The sequence below is a fragment of the Geospiza fortis genome, unplaced genomic scaffold, assembly GCF_000277835.1.
Source record: "Geospiza fortis unplaced genomic scaffold, GeoFor_1.0 scaffold599, whole genome shotgun sequence".
NCBI classification, from domain to species: Eukaryota; Metazoa; Chordata; class Aves; order Passeriformes; family Thraupidae; genus Geospiza; species Geospiza fortis.
The window spans coordinates 160,975-171,076 of record NW_005054605.1 but is presented as its reverse complement, the minus strand read 5'-3'; the positions used below and the strand labels follow the sequence as shown (position 1 = coordinate 171,076).

The window sequence follows — 10,102 nt, the reverse complement described above, 5'->3', positions numbered from 1 at the left end:
AGGGGGGCGGGGCGGGGAGAGCCGGGACGGGGGGAGAACCGGGAGGGAGTGAGGGGAGAGCAGGGAGTCGGTACGGGGAGAGCCGGGAGGGAGTGTGGGGAGAGCTGAGTGTTGTGGGGAGCGAGGGGAGCCCGGCCCCGGCCCGGTGCTGGGGTGCCGGGAAGGCCCGGGCGGCTCTCGGGGCGGGCAAAGCCGCTTGTCCCGTTTTTGGCTCGGGAGATCGCGTTTGGGGCGCAGGGAAAGCTGCGCTGGCGTGTTGGAGAGGTTTGGGCAGGCTCGGGAGAGGGGAGAGCTTGGAAGGAAGCGGCGTGCACGGCCGCTTTGGGATCGAGGAGATTTCGGGAGCGGGGAAGGGAAAACACAACCAGAGAGGGAGCAGGGAGAGGCGAACCCCTTTGGAGATGGCGGAAATCCCGTTTCAGGAGCAGGGAAAGCTGTGCTGGTGACTCGGGAAGGCTCGGCCTAGGAGTGGGGAGAGCCGAGCCTGTTTTGGGATTGAGGAAATCCGGTTGGAGGAGAGGGAAAAGCCGTACTGGGGTGTTGTGAAAGCTCAGCCCATGAGGGCCTGGGAAAGCTGAGCTGATTTGAGGACCAAAGAGATCCTAAAAGGGATTTTGGGAGCAGGGAGAGCTCTCCTGGGGTGTTGGGAGCAGGGAGAGCTGTGCCAGGTTATGAGGAAGGACCATCTGGGGAGGAGCAGGGAGAGCTGAGGCTGTTTGAGCACCAAGGAGATCCCCCAGAAAGGATTTTGGGAGCAGGGAGAGCTCTCCTGGGGTGTTGGGAAGGCTCAGATTGGTTTTGGGGAGTGCTGAGCCCATTTTGGGCTTGAGGAGAGCTGTGTTGGGATGCAGGCAAGTGCCCTGGCAGTGAGGGGAGCCTGTCCCATGCTGGTGCTGTTGGTGTGTGGGGTCTGTTCCAGGGGCTCCCCTGGGCCTGTCTGGGGGTTCTGGGGGTCTCTGTGCTTTTCCTTAACCCCATTCCCAGCTCCCAGCTCACCATCAACACAGCCATCGTGTACATGCATCGCTTCTACATGGTGCAGTCCTTCACCCAGTTCCACAGGAATGTGAGTGCTGGGATTTGGGGGGTGCTGGGAACCCCCAAATCCACTCCTGGGGAGGGGAACCCACCTTGGGAAGAGGTTTGGGAAGGCAGAGGGACCCTTTTCTCCCTCCTGGTGCTGGCCAGGCGTGACCAGCCTTCATTCCCTGAAGGAATATTGAGACTCCACGTGGTTTATTTCTTTTAATCTTGAATTTAGGGACTTTTTGAAGCAAACAGAGCATTTTTCTTTCACAGTCAGTGGTGCCAGCGGCGCTTTTCCTGGCAGCCAAGGTGGAGGAGCAGCCTCGGAAGCTGGAGCACGTCATCAAGGTGGCACATGCCTGTCTGCACCCCCAGGAGCCTCTGCTGGACACCAAGAGTGAGGTGAGTGTGGGGAGGGAGCCTTGGGATGTGCTGGGAGAGCTGGAGGAGTGGGAATGGCACCGGAATCTTGTGGCTCCTCCACCTTCCTGAGGTGCTCAGGGGCAGCTTCTCCATCCAACCTGTCCTGCTGCAGAGAGATTTGGGCTCCCCCCATCTGTGCAAAGCTTGTTTTCTCCTCTGCTGCACATCTGGATCCAGGTGTGCTGTGTGCCAGTGTCCCTGGAGTGCTGCACTGTGTGGGAGAAGTTTGTCCCAGCACTTCTCAGGGGGTTAAAAATGTTGCTGATCCCTCATCTCTTCAGACAGCTCCTTTTACCTGGAGCTGAGCAGTGAGTCCTGCTGGAAGGGGCAGCTTTTTCCATGGAAATTTACAGAAAATTTTTTTAAAAAAAGCAGGAAAAACAGTTGATTCCTGCACTGCTCGTGTGGGGGACCAGCACCCAGAGCCCTCCCAAACGCTCTGATCCCTCTTTCTTACAATCTCCAGATGTTTTGGCTTGGAAGGACCTTAAATCCCATCCCATTCCACCCACCTGCCATGAGCAGGGACATTTTCCAGTACCCATCTTGCTCTGAGCTCCATCCAGCCTGGCCTTGAGCACTTGCAGGGAATCTCTGCCAGTCCCCCACCCCGTGCAGGGAAATTCCCATTTTGACCTTGCAGAGAAGGGTGTTAGGGATGTGCAGGCTTGATCAGAGTGCCTCTCCATGAGTAACCTGCCTGTCCTCTCAACCCCAGGCTTACCTGCAACAAGCCCAAGACCTGGTCATTCTAGAGAGCATAATCCTACAGACCCTGGGTAAGTTCCTCGGAGCGGCCGGACGAACCCCAGAGCCAGGAGAATTCCACAGGCTGGACACAACAAACCCTGTTTTTTAACATCAATTTTTCAGGTTTAACCCGTGCCAGGCTCATTGCTGAGAGATTTAAGTGTGGTTTGTCACTTTGGTGGTTTTTGGTTGTTTTTTTTTTCCCCTAAAAAAATCAGGATTTGTGCTGTTTGGACACCGGTTTTTGTCCTGGGTTGTGCTTTCCAGCTCAATTATAAAATGATGGAATGGTTTGGGTTTGAGGGGACCTTAAAGACCATCCAATTCCAGGCCATAATACTCCAGGTTCTGTTGCAGGAAGCAGTTTGTACTGAGAAATGTCTTAAAAAATAGGTTAAAAGTGAATATTTTGTTAAAGAATTAAATGGTGGAGAATCCCCAGAACTCAACAAACCAGGAGGAGTTTCTGGGTGTTTTTGGAAGTGGGAGTCTCCGTGTAGGATTGTGGCTGGTGGAGCTGGTGCCCTGTTTCTTTATCAAATGTACTGTTCCAAGTTGTGTTCACTAACAAATGTTCTGTTTCAGAGGCAGTTTTTAGGTAGATTTTCCCTCCAAAAGAGCAGAATTTGTTATTGCTGACTGGATTCAGAGCAGACTCCGTGTCCCTCCTTCAGTGGGGGCAGAGGTGCTGTGAGCCACAAGCCTGTGGCTAAACCCCGCCCAATTCTGCAGCCTCTCAGTTCTCCAGGGGCCTTTTTAAACACCCCAATTCTCCCAGAACATTCTGCAGATCTGCTGTGCACATGGACCAAATGGAATTCTTTTTTTTTTTTCCCCTTTCAAACAGAATTCCCAAAGTGAGGAGGAAGCAGGAGCCAGGATTAAACTCAGTTGTCCTCAATGCTTTAGGCCCATTCAAAGGGAAAACAATCTGCTTCCTCTCAGCTTTTTGGGTGAGAGAAATCCCTTGGAGCAGATGCCATTGTCTTTGCCTTCCTCCCAGCTGCTTCAAGAGGCTTTTGTCTTGCTATTTTTAAATTCTTTAATAGTTGTTTTGTTTCCAGCGAGGCCTTTCAGAAGCTGGGAGGTCTGGCAGCAGCAGAAACCTTCTGGGTTTGTAGCTGGACAACTTGAGGCTTCTGGATACAGGAAAAATGGGCTCCTCTATTCCTGCAGGGCTGTAGGAGGGAAGGGATGCAGGAAAACACAGATCCAGGGCTGTGCTGCTGGTTCTCATGGTTCTTTGTCTGTGTCCTTCCAGGGTTTGAGATCACCATTGACCATCCTCACACCCATGTGGTGAAGTGCACCCAGCTTGTCCGAGGTGAGAGGGGATTGGGAGGAAAAGATGGGGGGAATATCCAGCTGGGATTGCTCCAGAGCTTCCCAAAAGCATGGAATGGGTTGGGTTGGGAGGGCAAGGACAATTTCCACTTGTCCCAGTTGTTCCAACCTGGCCTTGGACACTTCTAAGGATGGGGCAGTCACAGATTCTCTGGGCAATCAGGGCCTCCCCAGCGTCACAGGGAGGGATTTCTTCCCAATATCCCATTTTATTCTCACCTTTTCCAAGTGAAAAACCATTCCTACAACTCCAGATCCCATCCAGAGTCCCACTTCAGCTCTCTTGGAACCTGAAAAGGCACAACAGAGTCACCCCAGAGCCTTTTCCAGACTGAAAAATCCCAATTCTCCCAGGAGAGCTGATCCATCCCTCTGATTCTCAAAAGGATCCCTCAGATGGAGGGATTTCTTCCCAATATCCCATTTTATTCTCACCTTTTCCAAGTGAAAAACCATTCCTGCCACTCCAGATCCCATCCAGAGTTCCACTTCAGCTCTCTTGGAACCTGAAAAGGCACAACAGGATCACCCCAGAGCCTTCTCCAGGCTGAACAATCCCAGTTCTCTCAGATTTTCCTCCCAGGAGAGCTGCTCCATCCCTCTGATTCTCAAGGGGATCCCTCACAAGGAAGGATTTCTTCCCAATATCCCATTTTTTTCTCCCTTTTCCAAGTGAAAAACCATTCCCCCTTGTCCTGCCACTCCAGAGTTCCACTTCAGCTCTCTTGGAACCTGAAAAGGCACAACAGGATCACCCCAGAGCCTTCTCCAGGCTGAACAATCCCAGTTCTCTCAGATTTTCCTCCCAGGAGAGCTGCTCCATCCCTCTGATTCTCAAAGGGATCCCTCACAAGGAAGGATTTCTTCCCAATATCCCATTTTATTCTCACCTTTTCCAAGTGAAAAACCATTCCTACAACTCCAGATCCCATCCAGAGTCCCACTTCAGCTCTCTTGGAACCTGAAAAGGCACAACAGGATCACCCCAGAGCCTTCTCCAGGCTGAACAATCCCAATTCTCCCAGGAGAGCTGATCCTCTGATTCTCAAAGGGTTCCCTCACAAGGAGGGTTTTCTTCCCAATATCCCATTTTATTCTCACCTTTTCCAAGTGAAAAACCATTCCCCCTTGTCCTGCCACTCCAGAGTTCCACTTCAGCTCTCTTGGAACCTGAAAGGCCACAACAGGATCACCCCAGAGCCTTCTCCAGGCTGAACAATCCCAATTCTCCCAGGAGAGCTGCTCCATCCCTCTGATTCTCAAGGGGATCCCTCCCAAGGAAGGATTTCTTCCCAATATCCCATTTTTTTCTCCCTTTTCCAAGTGAAAAACCATTCCCCCTTGTCCTGCCACTCCAGAGTTCCACTTCAGCTCTCTTGGAACCTGAAAGGCCACAACAGGATCACCCCAGAGCCTTCTCCAGGCTGAACAATCCCAATTCTCCCAGGAGAGCTGCTCCATCCCTCTGATTCTCAAGGGGATCCCTCCCAAGGAAGGATTTCTTCCCAATATCCCATTTTTTTCTCCCTTTTCCAAGTGAAAAACCATTCCCCCTTGTCCTGCCACTCCAGAGTTCCACTTCAGCTCTCTTGGAACCTGAAAGGCCACAACAGGATCACCCCAGAGCCTTCTCCAGGCTGAACAATCCCAATTCTCCCAGGAGAGCTGCTCCATCCCTCTGATTCTCAAGGGGATCCCTCCCAAGGAAGGATTTCTTCCCAATATCCCATTTTTTTCTCCCTTTTCCAAGTGAAAAACCAATTCCCCCTTGTCCTGCCACTCCAGAGTCCCACTTCAGCTCTCTTGGAACCTGAAAAGGCACAACAGGATCACCCCAGAGCCTTCTCCAGGCTGAACAATCCCAGTTCTCTCAGATTTTCCTCCCAGGAGAGCTGCTCCATCCCTCTGATTCTCAAGGGGATCCCTCACAAGGAAGGATTTCTTCCCAATATCCCATTTTTTTCTCCCTTTTCCAAGTGAAAAACCATTCCCCCTTGTCCTGCCACTCCAGAGTTCCACTTCAGCTCTCTTGGAACCTGAAAAGGCACAACAGAGTCACCCCAGAGCCTTCTCCAGCCTGAACAATCCCAATTCTCCCAGATTTTCCTCCCAGGAGAGCTGCTCCATCCCTCTGATTCTCAAAATAAAGGCATTTTTAGATGGTTCAGGCTCTTCTGAACCACACAAAGCTCTCAGTGAGCAGCAATTCCCCAAATCCTTGTGGCTGTGGCCTGGTCAATCTGTGGGTGGCCCATGGTTCTTGCATTAAAAAACCATGAAAAATATGCAAATAACACCCTGATTATTCTCTCTTTATTTTTTTTTTTTCTTGCAGCCAGCAAGGACTTGGCACAAACTTCCTATTTCATGGCTACAAACAGGTTATTATTTTATAATTTTATAATTGGTTGATCATTTCTGTGCTGCTTGTGGCTCCAGAGGCGTTGCTCAGCCTGGGAGCAGCTGGGAATCCCACAGGAAGAGCCTTAAGAAAGGGTTCCAGCCTTTTTTCCTGCCAGCTGCTGGCTAAAATGAGCTGGAAAATAATGCAGATGGGATACTCAGGAGCTTCACTGCTTATTTAATAGGAATTTAGTTATGAAATTAAAAAAAAAAAACCAAACAAATCAAAAAGATGGAGGGGAAACGAGTATATAAATTTTTTCTTGCTTATTCCTGGGTGTTGGAGAGTTTTCAACAAGGTGCTGTGAAAATTGTTTATGAATATTCTAAGTATCTCAAAAAAAAAAAAAGGTGGTTTGGGGCATAAATGAAAAAAAAAAATCAACCCCAAGTTTTTTTTATGGGTTGTTTTGCCCCTAAATTTTCCCTGGAAAGAAAAATCACTCCTAAGTTCATTATTTGGGTTGTTTTGACCCTAAATTTTCCCTGGAAAGGAAAATCAGCCCTAAGTTCTTAGTTCTTCTTGTTTTGTCCTTCAGTTTTCCCTGGAAGTGAAAATCAGCCCCAGATTCTTTCTCTGCTTTGTTTTGTCCCTAAATTTTCACTGCCAGCCTTGATGCCAGCACTTTTGTTGGGATTATTTCCAAATTTAATTTCCTGGATTACCAGCTCCAGACAAATCATGGAGTTCATGTTTGGAATGGACAAACAGCCGTGGAAAACACCGAATTTGTAGGAAATTACTCAGGGAAAAGTGGTTTAGGTGCCAACATGAAGCTGCAGGGCTGGAGATGCCTCCAAGCTCTCTCTGGGCACGTGGTTTCCCTTTTCCACCTGGGAGGTGTTTCCTGCTCACCTGCAGTGTTTGTTGAAGGTGTTTTGTGCTCCAAAGGGCACCCTGTGGATTTCCGCCCTCGGGAACGTGCTGGTGCTGATTTTTGGGTAAACACAGCCCTAAATCCTGGTTTATCCCTGCAGCCAGAATTTCAAAGCCATGGGATTAGGAGTTAAGGCTGTAATTGAGGGAAATCCAGGCAGAAAGTGTGAAGAAGAGCTTTGGTTTTTGCCTGAGAGAGCCAATTCTGGCATGAACTTTAATTAATCCTTGTGTTCCTTTTGGTTTCATTCTGGCAGGGTTGGGGCTCTTTGTTGTCCTTGAGTTTGCTCTCCCAAGGTTCTGAATTTCTCTGGATAAACCCAGTATCCATGAAACTTGAGGATTTTTTTTGGTTGTAGATGCCAAACTTCAACCTCTCCACTTTTCACTGCTGAAAAAGGTGGTGAGGAGATGGCAGAATTCCCAAAGGGCCCATCCAGGAGTGGGCGAATCCCACACTCAAGATTTGGTTTCTGTGTTTCCTTAAGCTCTGGTGTCCTCACAATCCCTCAGTTCTCCTGGTCCTGGTGCTGTCCACACACTCCCAGCACTCATGGCCACGTGGAAAATCAATTTATTAATGAAAATATTTTATACATCACCTGGCTCAGGTTCTCCTGAGCATCAAGTGTATTCCTAAAAATCATTTGGGAAGGACCAGACCCTTCCTAAAGCTGAAAAGGGCAGGTTTGCTCCTTGGATGCCACCTGGGAGTTGTGCTTGGAATTTTTGTCCCCAGAGCAGAGGTGGGGCTGGCAGGTGACCCCAGGACTGACTTTTGTCCTTGGAGATCCCAAATTTTCTGTAGCAAAACAGGGATCAACAAGGAAACCGGTGGAGGAGATCCCAAATTTTTTTTTCTGTAGCAAACCAAGAATGAACAGAGATGGAGAAAATCCCAACTTTCCTGTAGCAAAATGGGGGTGAGCTAAAAACCAGACAAATTTCTTATCATGAGCAGAGATGGGGTTGGCCCCCAGTGATTTTTTCCCCTTGGAGGGGAATCCCAAATTTCCTGCATGAACAGAGGGATAAACAGAGAAATTGGTGGAGGAGATCCCAAATTTCCTGCATCAAAAAGGGATAAACAGGGAAATTGGTGGGAAAATCCCAAATTTCCCACCTCAAAATGGGGATGAGCAAAAAACCAGACAAATTTCTCTTCCCAAGCAGTGGTGGAGTTGGTGCCCAGTGACTTTTCCCTCTTGGAGGGGAATCCCAAATTTCCTGCATGAAAAGAGGGATAAACAGGGAAATTGGTGGAGAAATCCGAAATTTCCTGTAGTAAAATAAGGATGAGTTTCTCCTCAGAGCAGAGGTTGGTTGAGTGACCTCAGCACTGATTTTCTTTCTTTTGGAGGAGATCCCAAATTTCCTTCATCAAAAGAGGGATAAACAGGGAAATTGGTGGAGGAGATCCCAAATTTCCCACATCAAAATGGGGAGAAACAGGGAAATTGGTGCAGGAGATCCCAAATTTCCTGCATCAAAATGGGGATGAGCAAAAAACCAGACAAATTTCTCTTCCCAAGCAGTGGTGGAGTTGGTGCCCAGTGACTTTTCCCTCTTGGAGGGGAATCCCAAATTTCCTTCATGAAAAGAGGGAGAAACATGGAAATTGGTGGAGGAGATCCCAAATTTCCTGTAGTAAAACAAGGATGAGTTTCTCCTCAGAGCAGAGGTTGGTTGAGTGACCTCAGCACTGATTTTCTTTCTTTTGGAGGAGATCCCAAATTTCCTGCATGAAAAGAGGGATAAACAGGGAAATTGGTGGAGGAGATCCCAAATTTCCTGCATCAAAAAGGGATAAAAAGGGAAACTGGTGGAGAAATCCCAAATTTCCTGCAGCAAAACAAGGATGAGTTCCTCTGCAGAGCACAGGTGGGGCTGGGCAGATCCCCAGTGACTTTCCCCTGTCAGAAAAGCTCCCAAATTACCTCTGCAAAAACTGGTGGAGAAGGAGAACCCAAACTCCCTGTAACAAAGCAAGCCCGAACAAGCTGTGCTGGAGCAGGATGGAGCTGCCTGTGCCTCAGGGTCCTTCTGGGGTGCTCCAGAGGGCCACGTTCCCCCCAATATCCCGCGTGGATCTGCAGCTCAGGCGTGGGAGTTGATGGATTTTTGTTTTCTCTCCCGGTGATGTCAGCCTGCACCTGACCACCTTCAGCCTGCAGTACACCCCTCCCGTTGTGGCCTGCGTCTGTATCCACCTGGCCTGTAAGTGGTCCAACTGGGAGATCCCAGTCTCCACGGACGGGAAGCACTGGTGGGAATACGTTGATGGCACTGTAACTCTGGAGCTCTTAGATGGTAAGTTTGGGAGAGAGGTGTTTTTTTTCCCCCCCCCTGCAAAAGGCTCTTAAAAATGATTTTGGCATCGTTTGGTCCTGGGTCTGATGGTTCCAACATCACCTCACGGGCTCCAGGAGTTTTAGGGCTTGCTGAGGTTTTCCAGAGCAGCAGCAGCTTCGGTAGCACCACAGAGAAATGAGTTTGAATGGGTCAGATTGTCAGAATGTCCCTCCTGGCGCAGCTCCATCCCACCAGTAGCTCCATCTGGCAGATGAGGGGGTTGTCCTGCTGGACTGGGGCTGTTCTGACCCTCCTGCTTGGGTTTGTGTCTCCTCTGCAGAACTGACTCATGAATTCCTGCAAATCCTTGAGAAGACTCCCAGCCGACTGAAACGGATCCGGAACTGGCGGGTAAGAACCTTGGGCACAGGCTGGGATTCCTTTGGGAATCACCACGCAGGACAGCAAGGGAGGGAGTTGTGTGTGGAATTGGGATACTGTGGGTGATGCTTGTGGTGCTCGAGTTCATCTGTTGTGAATTAACTCGTACAGAAATTGCGTGTGGAATTGGGATACTGTGTGTGGTGCTGAAGTTCATCTGTTGTGATTTAACTTGTACAGAACTTTGGTTTTCCAGCTGCATTAGCAGCCCTGCTTCCAGGGGTTGGGAATTTTTCCACAAGGAGGGATGGGAGCAGAGTGGATCTGTCTGTAAAGAAGACCTTGCACTGTCCTGGTGAGCTGCTTGGATTACACCAACTCCAGCAACACCCCCAAGTAAACACCCGCTTATTTGTTTAATTCCAGGCCTCTCAAGCAGCCAGGAAATCCAAACCCGACGACCACGGCGATGACGAGAACCTGTCAGAGCAGACAATCCTCAACATGATCTCCAGGAACAACAGCTCGGACATGAACATCGCCGGCCTCATGAGCATGTCCACATCGTCCACGGCCGGAGCGGGGCCGGCGCTCGCGGCCTCGGCC

The 10,102-nt window shown here is 49.7% G+C and overlaps 1 protein-coding gene across 1 annotated transcript in view; it reads left to right on the top strand.

Moving 5' to 3' along the window:
• Positions 1-10,102, top strand: part of LOC102033025 (adenylate cyclase type 6) — a 23,320-nt gene that overhangs the window by 11,875 nt on the left and 1,343 nt on the right. The window contains 8 exon segments of the mRNA XM_031064561.1: positions 920-1,066; positions 1,300-1,428; positions 2,168-2,228; positions 3,461-3,523; positions 5,879-5,924; positions 8,970-9,133; positions 9,456-9,526; positions 9,923-10,099. Coding sequence (XP_030920421.1) covers positions 920-1,066; positions 1,300-1,428; positions 2,168-2,228; positions 3,461-3,523; positions 5,879-5,924; positions 8,970-9,133; positions 9,456-9,526; positions 9,923-10,099 — 858 coding nt within the window.